Source organism: Sus scrofa, chromosome 7 (genome assembly GCF_054392235.1).
Source record: "Sus scrofa isolate SSC_HxYL_T2T_F1_AM1 chromosome 7, Sscrofa_HxYL_maternal_Yorkshire_Landrace_v2.0, whole genome shotgun sequence".
Lineage (NCBI taxonomy): Eukaryota > Metazoa > Chordata > Mammalia > Artiodactyla > Suidae > Sus > Sus scrofa.
Window position 1 is genome coordinate 105,646,043 of NC_139389.1, and position 24,129 is coordinate 105,670,171.

Consider the following 24,129-nt stretch of genomic DNA (forward strand, 5'->3'; position numbering starts at 1 on the left):
GTTCTTCAAAGTTTGTTGTTTGTTTTATGGCCCCACCTGCAGCATATGGAAGTTCCCAGGCTAGGCGGCCAATCAGAGTAGCATCTGCGACCTGCATCACAGCTTTTGGCAACGCCCGATCCTTAACCCACTGAGCCAGGCCAGGGATCAAACCTGCATCCTCACAGAGATGTCAGGTCCTTAACCGTTGAGCCACAACCAGAATTCCCAAAGTTTATTTTGATATAGAACAGTGTGTTAAAATAAATATTTATTTTTAGATAAGGTGAAATTAAGTGATTTCATTGTTATGGAGTTCTTAATCCTACTGAATTTAAACTAAAATTGGAAAGATTAATATTAATACATATTTTATAGTTATTGATAAAATCTATGTCCTTAAGTTGCCGGTCTTTTAGCATGTTTTATTTTTCAAGGACAGTGTGAAAAAGTGTATGTGTGTGTGTTTTCCAGTTAAAGGAGAGAATATTAGCCTGTACTAATTACAGATGCAGTAATATAAAAATTTTTAATGTTACTGGCATTCTTTTAATTATTAAAAAATGAATTGTGTAGATTCATATCTGCTTCATGGAACAAAACATAAAACATTCTTTTTCTTTCTTTCTTTCTTCTGTTTTTGCTTTTTAGGACTACGCCTGCAGCATATGGAGGTTCCCAGGCTAGGGGTACAATTGGAGCTACAGTTGCCGGCCTATGCCAGAGCCATAGCAATGCCAGATCCGATCCACGTCTGGGAGCAAGCCGCGCCGCGTCTGCAACCTACACCACAGCTCACAGCAACGCCAGATCCTTAACCCACTGATCGAGGCCAGGGATCAAACCCGCAACCTCATGGTTTCTAATCAGATTCGTTTCTGCTGAGCCACGACGGGAACTCCAAAGCATTCTTTTTCTAAGTTATTTTACGTATTTCCATTTGTGAAAGACTAAATGTATATAGTCTATGAGTTAGACATAATATTTACTTTCAGTGAACCTGAGCTATTCACATATTCTTTAGAAAACTTTAGGAAAATACAAAACTGCCTCAAGATATAATTTAAACAAACTAGTTTTCATGTTAGCAAAAGGATGTTTCAAATTAAATATAATAGGATATTTCTGAATCCAGTTAAAAGCATAAATCTGTGTATCAATTGATGGCTAATATCAGGAAGTTTCTGGTTTTTAAGGCAAACACTAAAAGAACCAAATCCAGTAAGTAAAATAGGACATAAACGTGGAGTTTCAACATTTCCCAAGGTCAGTGAAAATGTAACTTTGTTATCCAAAAGGATATACCCTGTAAATGACACAGTAACTTAGAAGTATCTCATTTCCTTTTCCTATATGTCAAGTTTACAAACAATGGGGGGGTGGGGGACTTCATTCTAAAAGACTTTGTTGGAGTTCCCTTGTGCCGCAGCAGGTTAAGGATCCAGCATTGTCACTGGAGTGGTGCGAGTTTGGTCCCTGGCCCAGGAACTCCCACATGTTGTGGGTGTGTCCCCCCCCAAAAAAAGACTTTGTTATGTGTTATGATATGTCACACAGTGTGTAGAACTAATTTAATTTCATTGGTATTGTAGATATTAGAGGACTTCTTCCCATCATGGCACAGTGAGGATGAATCTGACTAGGAACAATGCGGGTTTCATCACTGGCCTCACTCAGTGGGTTAAGGATCTGGCGTGGCCGTGAGCTGTGGTGTAGGTCACTGACATGGCTCAGATCCCATGTGACTGTGGCTGTGGTGTATACCGGCAGCTGTAGCTCCAGTTAGACCCCGGGCCTGGGAACCTCCACATGCCGTGGGTGTGGTCATAAAAAGCCAAAAAAAAAAAATTCTTTTTTTTAAAAGCAAGATATGAGAAAATAAAACATTGTAGTTAATTATTATTAAGAAATATCTAGAAGTGTTACAAAATAGGGTCAACGAAAATTTATTTCTTAAACTTGGCCAGTTGGGAGTAAAGGAAAGATTTTTTAAACATCTTTGTGTAATGTTTGGTAATTCTTTTTGTTCTACAGAGTGAGCGTTTACAGTCCGACCTCGTAGTATGCATTGTAATTGGTGTGCTGTATTTTGCTATTCATGTAAGCACGGTGTTCACAGTATTGCAGGTAAGAAATTACTTTGTCCTTTTCGCTAGGGGAAAATAACTTTGATTTGATTTCTGATTTGATTGTAGTGTTTGTTCATAATGTTGAAATAAATGACTTTTTGTTTGGTTTTGACAACAAACACTTATTTTCTCTCGGTTTCTCATGGGTCATGAATTTGGGAGTGGCTAGCTAGATGATCCCAGCTCAGTGTGAGTTACGAAGCTGCAGTCATGTGGGGCTGGAGTCAACCAACTGCTGTTGGCCTTCCCCCTGGGCTGCCTGAGATCCTCATTCTGGCAGCCTGTTTTCCCCAGAGCCCAGGGATCCTGGAGGGAGAGAGCCCAAGGCCATAGCCCTAGTCTTTCAGGACTGATGTTGGACGTGGCATACCACCTCTCCTTCCACATCCACTGGTCACCCAGGGCAGTCCTGCTACACTGTGGGAGCGAAAACCAACAGGCCTAAGGACCAGGAAGGAGGATCATGGGCACCGTGTTGGACTGACTACCCAGGATATCCTCTGGCCTCCACGGTTCATATCCCTCCCATGTGCAGAATGCACTCACCCCTGCTAAAGTCCCCAGAGTCTCATTCCGTCACAGCTGGAAGTCTAGAACCTCATCTTCTAAATCAGGCCCAGGTGTGGGTGGTGCTCCTTGGGTGCTGTTCCCACAGTGTAGTTCTGCTCATCCATAGGCCCTGCAGTTACCCTCCTCACTGCTCCTCTCTGCTGTGTAGACCCATTTTCCTACATGGTGATGGTTTATGATCCTTCACATTGTTTTCTTCATGTTTTTGTACTTGGGGTTCTAATTGTCATCAAATTGAGAACATGTTGGTTATTATTACTTCAAATGTTTTTTTTCCTTCTACTGTCCCCCGCCACGGCCCCCCTCATGGGCTCCAGTTACATGTATCTTTGGTGTCGTGAATTTGTTCCACAGTTTGCTGATGCTGTGTCATTTTAAATTCTTTTTTTCCCTTGTATGTTTAATTTTGAATATTTTCTATTGCTATTGCTTTGTTGTTAAATTCACTAGTCTTTTTTTTTTTTTTTTTTTTGTAACGTGTAATTTTATTTCAGAACTTAAAAGTTTCATCTGTAAGAATTTGGTTTAGGTCTTTTTTATATCCCTCATGCTTCTGTTTACTTTTTTGAACATTGTTGACAGTATCATCTTCTCAGATCTAACTTGAAGGGTGGTAACTGGGACTAAGCCTATATGTTTAGTCTGTGGCTGATATTTCCCCAACTGAGGCCACACCCTTTTAAGTACTCTGACCAGTGCCTTGTGAATCTTGAGCTTTCCAGTCTGGCTTGTGAGAACAGGCACTGGATACTGTGCGTGCTGGATACTGTTCTCTCTAATCGTTTGATGTGGTTCTTTCCCCTGCCACGCAATTTCATCTTTGGTACCCTGTCTGCTGTAGTAAATTCTAGCTGCTGTGGTTTCTTCAGGTTCTCAGTTCTATCTCCTCAACTTGGGAGGTACCAGTTTCATGTGGGTTCCCCACCCTGCACTGCAGCCTGGAAGCCCTCTAAGGGCAATAAGCTGGAACAGTCCTGACACTGACCTCATCTGATTTCTTTCTCTCAGGTTTCACTGTTTATTTCCTTATGGCTAGTATATTGCAAACCATTGGTTCATATATTTTCTTCTGTTTGGGTTCATGTGGGAGAATTAGTATTATTCCGTTTGGCCAGGAGCAAAGGTTGTATTATTTAATTTTAACATTTTTGACAGTTTTCTTCCCTACCAATTTGAACTATTAACTCCGGAGTACCTTGAAAGCTGAGTGAGGTCCATTGGGTCTCTGGGGGTCAAATGGATGCCTCTTTAGTTTCTAAACAGGTGGCTTTTAATTTAAATATTTGAAGTGATGGTACATGAGCTTAGTCATACATAAGAACTCTCCTCTAAACCTTGTGAAGACAAAAAAAGAATACTTTTTTTCTCGTCATATTCTGCTCTTCACCCAGACTTAGTTTTATTTAGCTCATATCCTTTATCTGCGCTAGTTAAAATAGTTTAATACATTGCTTTGCAAGTCACATAGCACATTCTTAGAGTAGCAAGTGATACACCTCAGGCCACACTCTAATTATTGACATTGTGAGGCACCACAAAGAAAGTAGTTAACACATTTTAAAATATCTGTAATGCATGAACAGTCACTGACTTTCATAGCTGACTTAATCGGGAAATTACATAATATAGAAATGTTAACTGTAGACAGATGTTTCATTCTCAGATTGTACAATCGAACTGACAAATTAGAAGTTCTCCTTTGGGTTGTAGAATCATTTTTAATTTTCTCATCTTTATCCTTCTTTTAGCCTGCGCTCAAGTATGTATTGTATGCACTGGTGGGCTTTGTAGGGTTTGTAACCCATTACGTGCTGCCTCAAGTTAGGAAACAGCTACCATGGCACTGCTTCTCTCACCCTCTGCTGAAGACAGTGGAGTATAATCAGTATGAAGTTCGAAGTAAGTATTTCATCCACACTCTTCAGTACTGTGCACTTTTTCTTTTGCTTTGTTTGTTTTTGTGACACTTAAATAAGTATCATCAGATAACACTTTGGCTTGTGATTCTTACACTTAGGTTTGTCCCTGTGATGAGTCAGACCTTTTACAGGATGCTTTCCTTTCCGTTCAAGTATGAATGTCAGTGCTGCAATGCCAGCTTGCCACAGAATCAAACTTACTTTTTCCTTCTCTAAACTCTTCTTCACAGACCTCTCATTGACTAACCCTTCAGTGTATATCTATGACTTATCTTTCCAGACCTTACCTTTTCCCTCAGTCTTCCTTGCCATGTGCAGACGCTTTAAGATTTCTGTTTGACTTTTTTTTTTTTTTTAATCTCTTGAGGGCCTCACCCACGGCATATGGGGGTTCCCAGGCTAGGGGTCACTTTGAAACTACAGCTGCCAGCCTACGCCACAGTAGTGCTGGATCCAAGCCGTGTCTGCGACCTACACCACAGCTCATGGCAACACTGGATCCTTAACCCACGGAGCAAGACTAGGGATTGAACCTGCATTCTCATGGATATTAATTGTATTTGTTACCACTGAACCACAACAGAAACTCCACATCACTTATTTCTTTCAGGAAAGGGACAGTCTAATAATCTTCAGGAACCTTTTCTCCAAAAGTTATAGCCATAAATAAGAAAAAGTTATGGTTAAAAATTGAGGGTTGAGAGCTCCTGCTGTGGTGCGATGGGATCAGCAATGTCTTGAGAGCACTGGGACATGGGTTTAATCCCTGGCCCAGCACTTGGGTTAAGGAGTCGGTGTTACTGCAGCTGTGGCTTAGGTAGAGACTGTCTCTCAGATCTGATCTCTGGCCCAGGAGCTCGGTTTGTTTCAGGGCAGCCAATAACAATTACAGCAACAAAACAGAAAACTGAGGTGTTGAAAATTACATTTCAAGATGAAATTCAGTTCATCTAAATTTAAATTACATCTAAGTTGGAAAGTTAGATGTCTCTCAAAATTCATGGAAATTGATAATTAATTGAAATACTGGCTGTCTTACATTAAATAGAATAGAGCTGAATTTGAGTGGTAAGATTTTCCTTTCTCATCACATTGAAAGACTATTTTATACATTAAATGACATGATCTTCTTGACTTAATATTGCCTTGTTAGATGCAGCCACTATGATGTGGTTTGAGAAACTTCATGTGTGGCTCCTTTTTGTGGAGAAGAATATCATCTATCCATTGATTGTTCTCAATGAACTTAGTAACAGTGCAGAGACAATTGCTAGTCCAAAAAAACTGGATGCAGAGTAAGTACAGTACTCCTCTTATCTAAGTTTGACTATTGAGGGTTGTCATAGCAGTGTCTTAAGTCATTGATAAAGGAACAAGTCATCATTGAGTGTCTCTTCGGTGCAAAGTACTGTGAAAAAAATTCAAGTGAAATTTTGTCTTTCACTTCCCTGTTCTGAATGTCTGTTTCTGCTCTTGGCACATTACTACTCCAGACATCTCATTGTCAACTAACATTTTAAGAGATGACACTTGTTAAATAAGGTTAATTTTAGTATTACATGGTAAGTTGTGGAGATAATTATTCTTGTGTACCTCATGGTCACTTGAAGTACACAAAATATGGTCATCCTGTAGGCCTACCCACTACAGTCAGTACCTGTTGTTGGGTAAACATTAATATATATTTATATGTTAAATACTATTAATGTTAAAGCAATAGAAATACTGAGAAACTGGAGAACCATATGTTAGAATTGCAGTATCATTACTTATAACATGCTTATGTATATAAAGGATAAGAATCATGATACATGTTATTAAAATGGAATGTTAAAATGGTTTTCAGAGGGTTGATATAGGGTCTCTGTTCTCAGACCAGGGATTGAACCCAGGTTGCAGTGGTGAAAGCAAAAAGTCCTAACCACTGGGTGACCAGGGAACTCCCTATAATGGTTTTAGAATTTAAATTTTAAACATGTACATACCTATGTTTATGTTTTTAAACATATGCACCTATATATATTATAAGCTTGGTAAATAAAATGGTGATTTTTCTGAAGTTCACAGATTATCTAAAATTTTTGCTCATTAATTGACGAGTTGTGCTTTCTTTATATTGTAGATTAGGCGCATTAATGATCACCATTGCTGGTTTGAAGTTGCTGCGGTCCTCTTTTAGCAGCCCTACATATCAGTATGTTACAGTCATCTTTACTGTGCTCTTTTTCAAAATTGACTACGAAGCTTTTTCAGAGACCATGCTCTTGGATCTCTTCTTCATGTCCATACTCTTCAACAAGGTAATTTATCACTGAAAGAGATGTCTATCTGTAAAAAGTCTACCCCTAAGTAATGTGCTATTTAGTGAAGATTATTGTTGCATTTCATTTGCTTTGTTGTCTGTTAAGTAATGTTATTTCTTCAGTCAACCATTTATTTAGGGTTAGAATCCCCAAACAATGCCTGTCCCTGTGATCTGTAGAACTAGGAAGGTAAGTTTAAGTTATATGAAAAAATTAGAGGAATTCTAATAAGTATATATTTTTAAATAAGGAATTTTCCAAAGTGGGTAGTAGTTTTGAATAATTTTAGAAATAGACATGGTAGAACGGGGCTGTGGGCAGCTGGACAGATGGAGGGAGGAAATAACCTGACAGCTGAATGAAAATGGTAGAGACTGAGAGCATGAGGCCATGCTGGAGCAATCAGAGATTAGTTTATTTGCAGAATACTCTCAAGTTTACAGAATGCTTCTGAGATTTGTTATTCACCCATACCATGGGTGCTTTTAGTCCTTTTACAAATGAGATGGTAAAGTCTGCATCTTCTGCCTTCTGTTCAAAGAATCTTTTTGCTAAACTACACTGCCTTTCTAAATGAAACAGGTTATGCAGTCAGATTATTTGTAAATTAAATAGAGTTTAGATTTCATGTTAACACTGACCACATACAAAGGACTTTGACATATATTATCCCATTTGATAGGTAACAGAGAGCTGAAGCATATGAGCAGCTACAAAACACAATGAAAGCCCAATTTTAGGAAAGTTAGCCTGGTCAGCCACATTTGGGATGAATTGGGGAAGAGAGAACCTAAAGGTATGGAGAACAGCTTAAGAGATTGTGACAGTAATTTAGATGTGATACAGGTCTGGCCAAGGATGGGAACAGTACAAATGAAAACGTTAATCTGAACAAGGCTTTAGTTATAGTCAATTTCAAAATATTGTGCTAAATAGCTTCAAAAATATTGCTGTATTGTATTTGTTCAGTCACTAATTTGTATGCATTTTTATCATTTATTTCCTTTTCTAGTGAGCATGATTAACCAAGGAGGAAACAAGAAAGTTAATCAGAGAATTGTTTGTATAAAAAAGCATGTGATTTCCCACAAATTTAATATTTAGATTGGAAATTGTATTGAATCTTGTACTGGTTGGAAAAAAGCGAGAGTTTCAGTAAAATATAAACTCAAAGTCTTTGGAATAGTCACTACACTTAGCTTGCATTAGTCTAGATTTTCTTAATATTTTCATTTGTTAACCAAATTGTTTTTGAGAACGTGTTCAAGAACTGTTCTAGATGCTTAGGCTACGTTAGTTAACAAAACAGAGAAAGCTCTACCTGTAAGTTACCATTTTTTAATGGTTATTTCATAGAACTTAGCAAGATGGTAAGCAAGTACCATTCAAGGGATTTATCTCTTTATATGTATTTATTTTTAAAATATCATTGTAAGATGTACCATCAATTTAATAATAATTCAAGAAAAATACCCTTTTTTCTTTATATATATATATATATATATATATATATATGTACATATAAATGTTTTCACCCACTTACCCATGTAATTGCATATCACTTTTTTAATGCTGTAGTCAAAATTTGAGTACAATCTATTTCACATTTAGAAACTGAAGAGTGTTCTGAGTCTCTGTTTTTAAGCGGTTATAATGGCATCTTGATAATACACATGCTGCTTTTACTTGCTGTCATCCTGATCACACCAAGGATTGCCAGTGTAATTTTGAGTCATGGCAGATAATGCATTTTCTAAGTGGTTGAGGTTGTGATTTCTTTTTTAAATTATAAATTTCAAAAGTTCATTTGTAAATCAGCTAAGTAACTTAAATATGAGGTGTTTAGTGCCTGAATCATGGCACTGAATTAGTCAGAACCTCTTGCTTTTCAGACTCTGATCTGTTCTGAGAATGGGGCCTTGCATTGCCTAGCATGCAGAGGCAGTCCTGGGCAAACACAATAATTCTGTTGCAGTGTTAAAGACATGTTCAACAACAAAACAGACCCTAATTTAAATAACATTGAAATGTATATTATGTTTCTGTTGGCAATAACCATTCTGATTAAGAACAGATGCCTAATACACACTAGTAAATTCTTAGGCAAACAGGCAATGACAACTGCTTTACAGTTTTATCCCCTGCTGCTTTCAGATTCTTTTTGACATTGCATTTAAAACATACTCAGTTTCCAAAGCACTACAATTTGAGGGAAGTGTCTTAGGAAAAGGTACACACACACACACCCACACCCCTTTTTTTGGCTTTGCTTATAGTAGTAATATAACCAATAGAGCATAGGATTTTTTTAAACAGGTAAAGCACAAATGTTTAAGTCAGCCAATGGTCTTTACTAAAAACATATGCAGTGTTTTGGCAGTGATATTTCTTTCCCTTTTATGCAAATGGAAAATAATTTCAATGCTATTTCCCTATTAGGAAGAAAATCATTTTAGAAGTTTCTCATTTTGATAAGCTTTTCACTGGTTGTTTTTCTTCTTCTCCTGCAGCTCTGGGAACTCCTTTATAAATTGCAGTTTGTGTACACTTATATTGCCCCATGGCAAATTACATGGGGTTCTGCTTTCCATGCTTTTGCTCAGCCCTTTGCAGTGCCCCGTATCCTTCTAACAAAAATTTTTTTAAAAAGGGCAATCATATCCTTGATGAGAATTTTGGTTTGTAGGTTATACCTTCCACAGGCAGAGAATATAGGTTACTATATGTTAAAGTATCAAAAATATACAATCCTTTGAGTCCACACCTTTACTGATTTGGATTGTTTAACTTATATTAACATCTGTCACCCACAGATCATATGAACCTGAGAAAAGTATTAAGATTTTATAATTAAATAATGCTGACTGAAAAATTTATGTTTATATATGTATTAAAGTCCAGGAATTTTCAGTATTTTAAAAACATGATTAGAAATATTTATAAATCAATGAGGATTCAAGACATTTTCCATAATGATATGATTATAATTGTGTTAAAAATTTTCTATTCTCATCGTTTCTAAAAAGTATTTTTAAATAAATATAAAGGTTAGTTACCATGTAGAGGTTGATATGTATCTTTATATTTTAGTTCCTATCTTCTGGAAAATTAAAACCAAGCCTCTCTACCCAAGAGTAATATGTAGAATTTTACCAAACACGGGTTAGCAGATATTTATTTGGCTCCCTTCAAAGCATGATACCAGGCTGTCTTTCCACCCCATATACTGTCCCGTGACACATTCTTCGGTATTCCTCTGATGAACCTCATGTTTCTGATTGCTCTAATTGCAGTGTGTTTGTGAGGGGTGTGCGTGTGTGTGTCTGTGCACGCGTGCAGCTCTGCATCCAGGTGAACACCAAGGTCCTTAACCAGTTTCCCGCAGATTCAGCCATGTTGTTTGTTCAGGCTGCCGTATCAGCCTTCTTTTCTACTCCATTGAACCCCTTTCTGGGAAGTGCAATATTCATCACTTCATATGTTCGACCTGTGAAATTCTGGGAGAGAGACTATAAGTGAGTAAAGAAAAACATTTGGAGGCCAATTTTTTTTTTTTACTAGAAAAAACTATTGATAGCATTATTGTAAATTATACATGGTTAATAAAGTTTTATACACTTAAAGTTTCAAAATTATATACAATTGGAAGAGTCAGAATAATTGGTCTGTTTTCTTTACTTTTTTTTCTATTCATAAGATTTTTAAAATATAGTTCTAGTTGAATGTACCATTTTTCTGTTTTCTTTTAATGTTATTTCTTAGAATTGTTCCACATTAATAATACTCTGAAACTTTATGCTATGCAGTGTTACATCATTGTATGTCATAACTAGCTAGCTCATCGTTTTCTAAGAAACAGCTATTTCTAGAGCTAAACTTTTTACAGATTATTTTTAGTTTTTTGTGAGGGAAGGTTTACTGACCATCTTTGTACATAAAATATTTTCCCCATTTAAGTTTAGTTCCTTAGGCTAGCTGCTTAGTATGATACTTAATAACTATCCAAATTTTTTTCTTTTTTTTTTTAAATTTAAGAAAATATCTAAAGGGGAATTACTGAGTCATGGAGCTTAAACATTTTAAAGGCTTTTTAATAAAATATATTAGCATGTTGCTTCAGAAAGAGCTTGTGCTAATTTTTAGTTCTCCTGGCCATCTCCATGACTGCTTTTTCTGTCTACGCTTTCACACATTGGCACACAGAATGGGGGAAAATGATAATCTCACCTTTTAAACAATGGACTGGCTTATGATGTGAAACTTTTGCTCTGGTCATTTACCTAAAACCACACATGGTGTTTCCTTTTTGGTGAGTTTTAGTGTTATTTATATCCTTTTTTTTCCTTCTGGGCCAACTTAAACTTAGTCCAGAATAATGTCTGGGGCAGCAGTTCTTAAACTTTTTGATCTCAAGACCCCTTTACATACAATCTTAAAAATTATTGAAGTCTCCAAAGAGTTTTTGTGGTAGGGGTTTTATCTACCAATATTTATACTGTATTATAAATCAAAACTCAAAATTTAAAATGTTTATAACTAATATAAAAATAATAACAATAAATCCATTATGTATCGATATAAATTACATTTTTTTTCTAATGAAGAATAATTGTATTTCCCATCCCACAAAAAAAAAATCAATGAGAAGACTGTCACTGTTTTTACAATTCTGTAAATCTCTTTAATGTCTGGCTTTATAAAAGACAGCTGGATTCTCATATCTTCTACATTCAGTCTGTTGTGCAGTATCTTATTCTGGTTGAAGTATGTAAGGTAAATCTGGCCTCCCACAGGCGTATAGTTTGAAAAGAAAGAAATATTTAAAAAATCTTTTTAGACCATTGTGGGTATTCTGCTTCAGCCCTTTACTAAACCTCAGCAGATGATTGTTTCCTAAAGATTAGTGGCAATGTGGAATCTAAAACCCCAGCAGTGAATTTTTGGAACTGTATTACATCAAAATTCACTGATATGTCTTCTACTTTGAATGAATCTTGTACCCGTGCATACTCTTATAACATCTTTGTCAATCATTTGGACACTACTGGTTCAATAACTAATGTAGATCTTCCAAATTTTGACCCATTTCATTATACAATATTTTAAAAATATGTTCATTCATGCATGTCACCACTAATCTCAAAAGAAAAGTGTTCAAGTATTGGGAAGCTGTCAAGCACATAGTGGTAGGTAAAGGTTTTCTAAAATTCTAATTTTTGCTTGTAAACTTGAATTTCATTATTGACAACAGATATCATTATCAGTTACTCTCCTTGAAATTTCAGACTCATTTCCTCCGTTTGAGAAATGTCTGTCAAATACTCAAATACTGTGAATAGTTGTAGTTTATTCATCAGCCAATCAAGTAAAAATGGTGTTCCATGGGAAGAAAAAGCAGCTAGTGCAGCTTGCAACTCAGTTGCACAAATGCTATCCCTCCAATCATCCTCATTCAGGAAGCAGCAGAAGTGCTTTATGTGTATTTTGCCACACACAGAATTAAAAAGACCTGTACTGAGGGACTGCACTTTAATAAAATAAATATTTTTATTGCTTCATTAAGGACATTTTTAAGGAACACTGGAGTTTTATTTACTGTTTTTTCTTGTCCATGGGTGGCAGTGAGAAATAGTAGTTTGGTGCCACTGCTGTGATTTATGTTAAAGCACCAGCAGTCTTAACCCACCATTGCTTTTTGTACCATCCATACAGTTGTCAACATAGTAAAAAAAAAAAAATGCAAATACCAGTTCAGTACTATTACGAAAGTGGTTTTGATTTGGAAAACTCCCTGAAAAGATCTTGAGTCTCCTGCTTCAGGTTCTGTGGATTACATTTTGAAAACCACTACTCTAAAGAGCATTGTATCACTGGACAGCAGAAACCTTCTCCTTGCAAGGAATATTTCACGTACTATGTATTTTTAGGAACTGTATACAGTATATATTTTTTCATCCTGATGAATTTTTTTTTTACATTAAACTCATCAGTGTCTTTCTACACACTGTTCAATGAAATATCAGTTAGGAAAAAACTTTAGTGTTTATGAATGATGGCAGTAGAAGAGTAAGAAATAAATCCTTACCCCTAAAATTGTTCTACCAAAGAGCTTTATCAGTATGCTAATTGTAGATTTCTCTCAGATTTGCATAAAGCAATATTTATTCATCTGTATTATAGTTTTCTCCCTTTAGATTAACAAAAAAGCTCACTAAAGATGTTTTATGTTGCCCTTTTCAGCACAAAACGAGTGGATCATTCAAATACCAGATTGGCTTCCCAGCTTGATAGAAATCCAGGTAATAGCTCTGTTTGTGAGTAAAGAAGCAAGTCTAAGGAGTTCGTTATATACATATTTCACTCCCAACTTACCGGGAGTCCTCTGTGGAATCCAAAGTTCATTTTTTTGGCCATGCCCACATTGTGCAGAAGTTCTTGGGCCAGGGATTGAACCCACAACACAGCAATAACCCGAGTCGTTGCAGTGGCAACGCTGGATTCTTAACCTGCTACACCACAAGAGAATTTCCCAAAGGTCATTTTTAAATAACTAATATCCTTTACTTTACTTTGGTTTACTTTAGCAAAATATATATGAATTAGATATCTAACATTTATATACCCATCTTTTATAAAATGCATGTTAAGAATGCTGATAGGATTTTTTTTTTCCTTTTTGCTATTTTAGGGCCAAATCTGCGGCACATGGAGGTTCCTAGGCTGGGGGCCGAATTGGAGCTACAGTTGCTGGCCTACACCACAGCCACAGCAAAGATCCAAACTGCGTCTGCAACCTACACCACAGTTCATGGCAACGCTGGATCCTTAAGCCACTGATCAAGGCTAGGGATCGAACCCACATACTCGTGGATCCTAGTCAGGTTCGTTAACCACTGAGCCATGAAGGGAGCTCCTTAGAATGCTGATAGGAATTTCAAAATTCCATTCAAAAACTTATTCTTACATAGGTTAAAAAAGTAGAACACAGTAAAAATAAAAGTGGTGAAGTGCATTGAAGAATATGCAGTCTGACCTGCACTTATTTTATTAATACGTTTGCTTCCCTCCTTTCCCAAATGTTTAGATAAATATTAATTATTTTTTAAATTTACTGTATACAGAGATGTCCCTTAGAAGAGCCAAATAGCCACACAAGAGAAGGCTTCAGTGGGTGACATTTTGGTTGTGTCACCATTGTCTAAAGTTTGGTTCTTCGTTTTGTCCTTGGGGAAACATCTTTTTGTTGGCCCACGTCCTGGTGATCTGGTACAGAGAGGGTGAATCTCACTCCAAACCATAAAAGATTAACGCATCAACCAGAATGTCAGTGTGTTAATTTACTGAAAGAAATACGACTCCCAATAGACTGGGATATTTATATTCATTTGACTTGTGGATTATTTCACATGCTACTGGAAAAACTAAATTATAATAATCAGATTGATTCATAAGTATAAAATTGGATTAAGGAGAACCAGTCATTTGATATTAATGACTGTCATTATCATGTCCTGGTAGATAAAACAACCCCATCTCAGCTCCAGTATGTCCTTATAAGGGGCTTGAATTATGATGCTGTAGACGCCATCCTGCACGTCAAAAAGACCACGCCCTGAATTCATGTGCACATTCTGTGATAGGCACACAGAGCATTAGATACAACTGCTTTATTGCAGCTTGAGCCTAGGGTTTCCCTTGTATTTTATTATTTAGTTAAGCTGAGTTTAAAATAATTATTAAGCTTAGTGTATTTTTGCCATTCTTCAGTTCTATACTCTGGGCACCGATTTACAGATTATTGCTTTGGTAGGTTACTTCTAAAGATGGTCATCTCATTTATTGGGTGATGTTTGATCCTTTCTTTTTTCTAAAAGGGTGACTAATAAATTTTATAGGTTCTTCGCTGCTGTTGCTGTATATACCAGTTTATTTCTATTAAGCTAATATTAAGGCATCTCAATATGCAGAGTTTTTTTGACCACCTTTTCTTTGTTTTGGACTATCTTGTTTGTTGAAATCTTGTATTACTTTACCCATTTTCTTTTTTTGTTTGGTTGGTTGGGGTTTTTTTTGTTTGTTTGTTTTTTTGTTGTTGTTGTTGTTTTTGCCTTTTCTTGAGCCACACCCACGGCACATGAAGGTTCCCAGGCTAGGGGTCTAGTCGGAGCTGTAGCTGCCGGCTGATGCCAGAGCCACAGCAACTCGGGATCCGAGCCGTGTCTGTGACCCACACCACAGCTCACAGCAATGCCGGATCCTTAACCCACTGAGCAAGGCCGGGGATCGAACCTGCAACCTCATGGTTCCTAGTCGGATTTGTTAACCACTGGGCCACGACGGGAACTCCAACTTTACCCATTTTCTTTACCAGTGTATTTTTTGTTCTAGTTAAGAATTTCTTTTGTCTTTTTCATTTTTCTTGCATGGTTTTAATTTTAAGGGACAGTTAATTGAATAGTGATAGAAAATAAGAGGTGGAAAAGACCTCAGATTCATCTCATCCAATTTCCACATTTGTGGATGGGAATCAGAGATTCAGAGAGGTTATGTGACTTCTAACACTAAACTTGAAGAAATTTCACATTACTCTATATTTCATTTTTAAATTATAAGGATATCTGAATATTACTCCTTATCAAAGAAACACAACTAACTGGAAATTAGTTTTAATGCTTTTAACAGTCTTGCCTGTTGATATAAAGGGCACTTAAAATTTGACTGTTTTTCAATCCCTTCTTGTAGGATCTGATGACAACAATCTGAATTCCATCTTTTATGAACATTTAACCAGATCCCTACAACACAGTCTCTGTGGTGACTTGCTCTTAGGACGGTGGGGAAACTACAGCACGGGGGACTGTTTCATTCTTGCCTCTGACTACCTCAATGCATTAGTACACCTTATCGAGATAGGCAATGGGCTCGTTACTTTCCAGCTGCGGGGACTTGAATTCAGAGGTAAGACATTTACCTTTTATTTCTGTAATGTACTCCTGTGACATCTAAGTTTAATGTGTTTACATCTCAAAAGTTGTAAATTAGATCCTTAGTCTTTGGAATTGTGGAATGAGAAAAATTGTTTCAGAGTAATTACTAGTTTTTTCCAAATTTTACACTTAGAGAAGAATAATTTTTGTGGTATGCTCTGTAGGTAAAGGTAGTATCTTTAGTGTATAATAGACTTTTTTTCCTGGTGATAGTGACTTTCTGTTCTGTGCTTGCCCCCTTGATAGTCTCTCATTCTGACCAGCTCATTAGGTGGCTGGCAGCATAGAATGCTGTGTTTTTGTGTGAGACAGAGATCAGCTAACTGAGTTACTTTCCTATAGATGACATGCCTTTGTCCTCAACAAAGTTTTTTTTAATTGAAATGAAATTCACATAACGTTACATTTTAAAGTGAATGAATCAATGGCATTTATTATTTTCATGGTATTGTACAGCCACCACCTTGGTCTAGTTCCAAAGCATTTTCATTACCCCAAAATAAAATCTTGCACCCATTAAGCAGTTACTTACTCTTCCCGCAGCAGCCCTCAACAATTTTATATACTGACAAATGAAGCTATTACTTTAAAAACATAACATCTTAAAGTTGTGAACTGCTGTAAATTGAATGTCTTGTGAGCATAAATAGAAACTTGTTTCATAGAAATTGAAAAATGCTCCATTAATGCATAGATTTCCAAAAGGAACATTTGGACTTAAAAACTTTTAGAGAAAGCATCCAAGTGTGTTTTGATCTATTCTAAAAAGTACCTAAGGTGTTTTTAACCTCTTACCCAGTGGTGTTCAAATCTAATCTACTAGCCTCACCCAAAAGTCAGCACCCCCTTAACACTGCTATGACTTTACCTTATTTTTAAATTGTTGGCACTTTGGAGTTCCCATCGTGGCTCAGTGGTTAATGAATCCGACTAGAAACCATGAGTTTGCTGGTTGGATCCCTGGACTCGCTCAGTGTGTTAAGGATCTGGCGTTGCCATGAGCTGTGGTTTAGGTCGCAGACTCACCTTGGATCCCGCATTGCTGTGGCTGTGGCATAGGCCGGCATCTACAGCTCCAATTAGACCCTTAGCCTGGGAACCTCCATGTGCCTCAGATGTGGCCCTAGAAAAGACCAAAAAAAAATTGCTATAAATTGTTGGCACCTGAAAATTTAATCTTTGCTTTTTAGTTTTAATTTAACTTAAAAAAAAACCAAATATGTGTGAGGAGGCCATTTTATCCAGCATTTCTATGTGTGTGAATCAGAAAGAGAATCCTTCTTATCATCTGCTCATTCCACCGTATTGGTCAGAAATTTCCAAATTGGAGTTCCTGTTGTGGCTCAGCAGGTTAAGGACCTGATGTTGTGTTTGTGAGGGTGCAGGTTTGATCCCTGGCCTTGCTCAGTAGGTTAAGGATCCAGCGTTGCCATGAGCTGTAGTGTAAGTTGCAGACATGACTTGGATCCCACATTGCTATAGCTTTGGTGTAAGTCGGTAGCTACAGCTCTGATTTGACCCCTAGCCTGGGAATTTCCATACACCGCAGGTACAGCCCTAAAAAAGACAAATAAATAAACTTCTTCATATTTATTTCATTTCTAGTTTTATTTTATTGATATTTTCAAGATTCAGATATTTATCAGTCATGTTTTTTTGCCTATCAAATTTCTTGGTTACATCTTCTACCAAGTTTGTAAATGTTACTTATTTTTGTTTAGCTTTTTGTTTTTAGGGCCACACCTGCAGCATTTTGGAAGTTCCCAGGCTAGGGGTTGAATAGGACCTGCAGCTGCTTGCCCATGCTACAGCCACAGCTACTCGGGATCCGAGCCCCATCTGCAACCTACACCACAGCTCACCGCAACATCGGATCCTTACCCGCTGAGTGAGGCCAGGGATCAAACCTATATCCTCATGGATACTAGTCGGGTTCGTTACCCACTGAGCCATAACAGGAACTCCCATTACTTCTATTTTTAAATGTTACTTCTACCAAGTTCAATTTTTCAGGTCAAACTTTATAGGTCAAAAATTCAAAATGTTTTATGCTAATTGAATTCCTTTCACTTTTTTACTCAAATTAATTTTAGCATATCTGGTTTTCATAATTGTTAGCTTTATTTATTTTTACCAGTTATATTCACTATGAAGTGGCCGAAAGATCTGGCTAACCCAAGAAACAATTATTAATAGTCCTCTAGAATCCCTTTTCAAGTATAGAAATTTTTGTCCGATTATTAATATTCCTGTTATTGTTGATTTCATTTTTCTAAGCAAAATGTATTAGTGTATGTTGGGGTAGAAAATATTCTTGGAGTTTGTATATTAGACTGAAAACATCCTACATTAATTCAATTACTCTGTTTCTTCTGCTCCTCTGAACAAGGACCTCATTCTGTCTCTCCTGAGAATATGTCAAAACCTCTAAATTCACTCCTGCCACATCTCTTCTCTATATACTTCTAACAGAGTCATCTATACAGAATATAGCTCTCATTGTTATTTCCCTCACTTAAAACCTTTGACTGACTGTGCAGGACTATGACAAAATGAATAAAATGATACAGTAACATGTAAAACCTAAGGAATAGAACCAACGTCATGCCACAATTGAAAAAACCCAGGCTCAGGAAGTTTCTTCTAGAAATTGAATAATAATTCTGCCCTCTCTATTCCAGCATATGGATAAGAAGGGAAAATTTCTCAAGGCTTTCTTTTTACAAAACCAGTATAATGCTGATGTCAAAATGTGACTGAACCAGCTAAAAAAAGTAACTGTAGTTGGAGTTCCTGTTGTGGCTCAGAAGGTTAAGAACCTGACTAGTATCCATGAGGATGCCAGTTCCATCCTTGGCCTCGCTCAGTGAGTTAAGGATCCAGCATTGCTGTGAGCTGTGGTGTAGGTTGCAGATGTGGCTCGGATCACATGTTGCTGTGGCTGTGGCTGTGACCAGCAGCTGTAGCTCTGCTTCGACCCCTAGCCTGGGAACTTCTATATGCTGCTGGTGGGGCCCTAAATAGGAAAAGCAAAAAGTTACTATAGTTTAATTCCTTCATGACTATAGATACAAAAATCCTCAGAGCTCAGAATAGAGAAATCAGCAGTACTTTTATTTTTAAGTATTCCTCACCAATTCAGCCATTTTTCATTTAAAAAATAAATTTAAATATTAAAAGCAAATTGATTAAATTTCATTTTCATTATTGATTTTTAAAACACCATAAAATTACATATATTCTTATTCTGAAAAAAAAATGTATATGTGTATCTGTAGTCAGTATCGTGTGTAAAGAAGGCATTCCTGTTAGTATTAGGTTCAAGGCAAACTTTTTTGATTTTTTTTTTTTGCATTCTTTTTTAGAAAATCTTTATAGTTGTACAACCATCATAACAACCTAATTTTAGAACATTTCCATCCCTAACCCCCAGTCTACCCCTCCCCCACCCCACCTGTCCCCTTTGGTAACCATAAGTTTTTCAAAGTCTGTGAATTTGTTTCTGTTCTGCAGTAAGTTCATTTGTGCCTTTTTTTCTTTTTCTTGTCACCAGTATGTAACACTACTTTGGAAGTGCTTGCCAACATAATTAAACAAGAGAATGAAGTAATAGAACTGTTAAAAGTTCTAGAGTACCAAACCACACAGCTCATTAGCTTCAGCCTTCACCACCACCACCAGATGGGGCTAAATTTCATGGCATTGTTTTCTTTCAAAGTATTTGAAATATAGATGTTGTATATATTCTCTTTAAAAGAAAAAAAATTATGAAGTCCCACTTAAAGTCGTTTTTATTATAATGTAACTTCAATATGTGCCTATAAAATTAGCTGTAATCATTCTACAGTCCTTACATAATAAAGGGAATTTACAGATTAAGTGGAAGTAAGACTACAGAATGAAATAAAAATGAACATTAATGTTTTTGGATGATATTTTGTTGGCATAGATTGCTATGGATCTAATTCTATATTTAATCTTATCTTGTATTTTTATTTCAGTAACACTAATGCAGGAAATGCCTATTAGCTATCTTGCATAAAAGAATGAAACTTCAAAGAATTGTTTGCCAGTACAGAATAATCAGACCTGATACCAATTGAACCTTTATCATTAATAAGCCTCAAATACCAATTATATAACCTTATCCAATTATTGTTGGAATTGGCAACAGAAAAAAGTTTAAATGAACTGTTACAAGTTGTATAGCCAAATAAGCAGGAGATATATATATACATACACATATATATACATATATATATATATATAAAATTATATAAATATATATAAAATTTCTGCTTTCATCATGGCATATTATTGGTGAGAACAGAACCTAGTATCTCTTTGAGTTCTGCATGTTTATATGTATTATGTGCCGTGGGACGATTCAGCTCTTGTTCCACTTATCTGTTTTTGAGTTATTTTAAATCTTCATGAGATGTAGCTTTACTCATTTGACCTTCATTTGTTATGAATGCAATTGTAAACCCAAATATGAAAAGTTTGAGAATTAATGATTCAGAACTAAGGAGGTTACTTTATTGCACACATTCTTGGAACCTTGAATGTGCTAGTATACATTGTAATTCTGCAGAAGATGAATGTATATTGCGCCTGGTTTCTGGGGCTTGCTGCAGTTTGTTAGCAAACAATCTAAGGAAAATCAATCACATAGTTTCAGTTGCTATAAAATGTCTTTTTTCCAAATTTCTTGTGTCTTTGAAGCATTTGTTTTTCCACCTCCTGTTTATTTTCACTTTGTTGTAAGTACTCTCTCACTCTTTTAAAGGTACTTACTGTCAGCAACGGGAAGTGGAGGCCATTACTGAAGGTGTTGAGGAAGATGAAGGATTTTGCTGTTGTGAACCTGGCCATATTCCTCATATGCTTTCCTTTAATGCTGCATTTAGCCAGCGCTGGCTAGCTTGGGAAGTGATAGTCACCAAGTATATCCTGGAAGGTTATAGCATCACCGACAACAGTGCTGCTTCTATGCTTCAAGTCTTTGATCTTCGGAAAGTGCTCACAACCTACTATGTCAAGGTAAGGGTACGTGCCTACTCAGATCTTCTGATGTCAGAGGCTCTTCTTGGAAAAGATGTTTACTTTGCTTTGCTTCCAAGTAGTGTTTTATATTCTCTAGTATCCAGTAAAGTCAGTAAATTATACCTATGTAGCTATGAAGGTCTTGCTGTTTCTTTCTTGAGTATAACTTATTAACATTTGTTAATTAATATTAATGGGTACCATTTGTAGCACATGTGTTTTAGGCACCATGTGAAGGAATACACACACAGACACACGTGTATGTATATCTTAGCTAATTCTCTAAAGAAATATCACATCCCTGTTTTACAAGTAGACAGGATCAAAAGTTAACTTGACCAAAGTCCTCTAACTAGAAGTTGGAGGTGGGGATTTAAAACCCAGGCTTGTCTGACTCCTGAGCCCTTAGTGTTAACCACTTCTTTGCATTGTTTTCAACAAAGTGAATGACAATATTGCAAGATCTAGGAGGTCCCCAAAAGCATCCTCACTTTTGACACCAATTGCGAATTCAGGCCTCTGAGACCACACTCAGGTTTAATAATTTGCTAGAACGACTCAAAAACTCAGCAAAGCCATTATCCTCGAAGTTAGGTTTTATTAAATGGAAGGATACAGATTAAAATCTGCCAAGGGGAGAGGCACATAGGACAAAGTCTGGAGAGACTAAGGCAAGAGCTTCCAGCTGTCCTCTCCCAGGGGAGTTTTGCAGACAATATTTATTTCTCCCAGTAACAATGTGTGACAGTACCCACAGAGTGTTGCCAACCAAGGAACTCTCAGTGTGCAGTTTTTATTGATCACAGTCTCTCAGACTGGCTTGACCTTCCACATGGGCAGCCTCAGTCACCAGATCCTCTGGAGCTTGTGTTCTAAGAACCTCTTAGAACCTCTGGGTCTAAACCTCAAGGTAAACCAAGACTCTCAGGCAGGACATTTCAAGGAATTAGAGGTTACCTCCCAGAACCCAAGTGCAAAAGCCAAACCTCTCTTTGGGCGAAGTTAGTTCTTTACTGCACAGATTTCTATTTTTGTTAAAGATTGTACAGAAATACAGCATGGTTATGACTGGGGGGTTTAGAGGAGAAGCCAACATTTTTAAGGGGAAAATGTGTACTAAAGCTTAATGATTCACGTGTTATTACCTCTGGGTACCACCATATTTGCACGGATTGGGTTGAAGCCTGAGTTGTCGTCTTTTTCTCTTTTATAGCCTCACTCGCAGCATATGGAAGTTCCCAGGCTAGGGGTCGAATCAGAGCTATAGATGCCGGCCTACACCACAGCCATAGCAACACCACATCTGAGGTGTATCTGCGATCTATACCACAGCTCATGGCAACGCCAGATCCTTAACCCACTGAGCAAGGCCAGGGATCAAACCCCAATCCTCATGGATACTAGTCAGGTTCGTTTTCGCTGAGCCACAACAGGAACTTCCGAGTCTTCTATTTAATGTTTCATTAAACCAAACCTCAGGGGAGTCCTCTTGTGGAACAGTGGGTGAAGTAAGGATCTGGCACTGTCACTGCAGCAGCTTGGGTCACAGCTGTGGCATGGGTTGGATCCCTGCTCTAAGAACATCCGTATGTCAAGGATGCAGCCAAAAAACAAACAAAAAACCAAAATACCAAGCTCAGGAAGCTAAAGAGATTGACTTTATAACCTTTTGTGTGTGTGTGTGGCATTTCCTCTTTCTAAATATGTGTATATTTCTATTGCTTCTTTGTTTATTGTACCTTTACAACTTGACCTAGGATCACAAGGTGGTATAAATTCAATACACTGGAATTGTTTTTGAAAGATCCTAAAATTAATAAACTAGGATTTTTTTGAAGTTGCCTTGCTGAATTTATGTTTGTGATTTTAAAAGTATTATTTTTTTTCATCCAGAAAGGCCTGATATATATTACTACAGCATTCTTAAAAGAGTATCCTTATAGTATTGAGCTGGAATAACATATTTTTGATTCATGCTGTCAGTATTAACAGTTGGAATTAATTTACCAAGCAATTGGAGTTAATTCAGATTGTGATTTAGCCTGAGTTTCTAATCTTTTCCACATTAGGGTATCATTTATTATGTTACAACATCTTCTAAGCTAGAGGAGTGGCTGGCTAACGAGACGATGCAGGAAGGACTACGTCTGTGTGCGGATCGAAATTATGTGGATGTGGACCCAACATTTAATCCAAACATCGATGAAGACTATGACCATCGATTAGCAGGCATATCCAGGGAGAGTTTCTGTGTGATTTACCTCAACTGGATAGAATATTGCTCTTCCCGAAGAGCAAAGGTAGAGTTTGTTTATTTCGTTTATAACTCTTTTTGAATCTTTTTTTCCAAAGATGGAAAGAAATATCTCTTTTTTTTATTATGAGGTCACTTTTTCAAGACTTTCTCTTTCTATCTGGGTAGGAGAACCTGTCTGGTTCATTGTGGTTTGGCCAAACCAGCTCTGCCAAAACAGGTTAGAGAAAGTAGCCTTCTTCATTCTTTCATCTGCAGTGTTGAAATCTCACTGTCTGAAATAGCACTCCCTTCACCCTGAGCATGCACGTACAGATACACAGATTTAGGTTAAAGATTACAGGTAGCACTTTCGTAAAGACTGTATTTTGGATCATCCTCATCTCCCCCCCCCCAACACACATACCAGGCTTTAGGATAATTTAATATCTTGGCTCTTTAATCCAAGATCTAGACCAGTACTAACAGAATTTTCTGCAACGATAGAAACATTCTGTGTTTTTTCACTGTGGTGGTTACTAACCCACTACATATGGTGGGTTGCCAGACACTTGAAATGTGGCCAATATGAATAAGGAAATGAATTTTAAATTTTACGTAATTTTAGTTGATTCAAATTTAATAGTCCATGTAGGCTAGTGGCTGCCATACTGAACAGTCTTCACCTAGATTATTGACTTTTAAGAAAGTCAACATGTATAAAAATGGTGTAGGAGTGTGTAAAAATGCAGATTCTTAATCCTTATCTGAGAGATTCTAATTCTGTAGGTCTAGACCAGAGACCCAGACTTTATCATAGTGAGTGACTATAATTCAGGTGGTTTGTAATCCACAATTCAGGGTAACTTGTCTTACCCTAAAGGAAAGGTGAGTTATAGACTTCACTAACTACTGTTCTCTTCTAGGTCCCATGGCTCTTGTGGCGGTGTTGCTGCCTCCTCA

General features: G+C 37.0%; 1 protein-coding gene across 16 annotated transcripts in view; it reads left to right on the forward strand.

The window, feature by feature from the left end:
• The window catches only part of PCNX1 (pecanex 1), a 173,320-nt gene that overhangs the window by 123,013 nt on the left and 26,178 nt on the right, over positions 1-24,129 (forward strand). For 15 of the 16 annotated variants that reach the window (XM_021099419.2, XM_021099421.2, XM_021099420.2 and 12 more), the window contains 10 exons: positions 2,014-2,106; positions 4,427-4,577; positions 5,751-5,892; positions 6,720-6,897; positions 9,411-9,519; positions 10,286-10,415; positions 13,141-13,199; positions 15,643-15,858; positions 20,677-20,930; positions 23,003-23,233. In XM_021099419.2, coding sequence (XP_020955078.2) covers positions 2,014-2,106; positions 4,427-4,577; positions 5,751-5,892; positions 6,720-6,897; positions 9,411-9,519; positions 10,286-10,415; positions 13,141-13,199; positions 15,643-15,858; positions 20,677-20,930; positions 23,003-23,233 — 1,563 coding nt within the window. Of the gene's footprint in view, positions 1-2,013; positions 2,107-4,426; positions 4,578-5,750; positions 5,893-6,719; positions 6,898-7,582; positions 7,697-9,410; positions 9,520-10,285; positions 10,416-13,140; positions 13,200-15,642; positions 15,859-20,676; positions 20,931-23,002; positions 23,234-24,129 lie in introns of those variants that run through there. The other variant, XR_014811080.1, reaches the window with a different exon arrangement.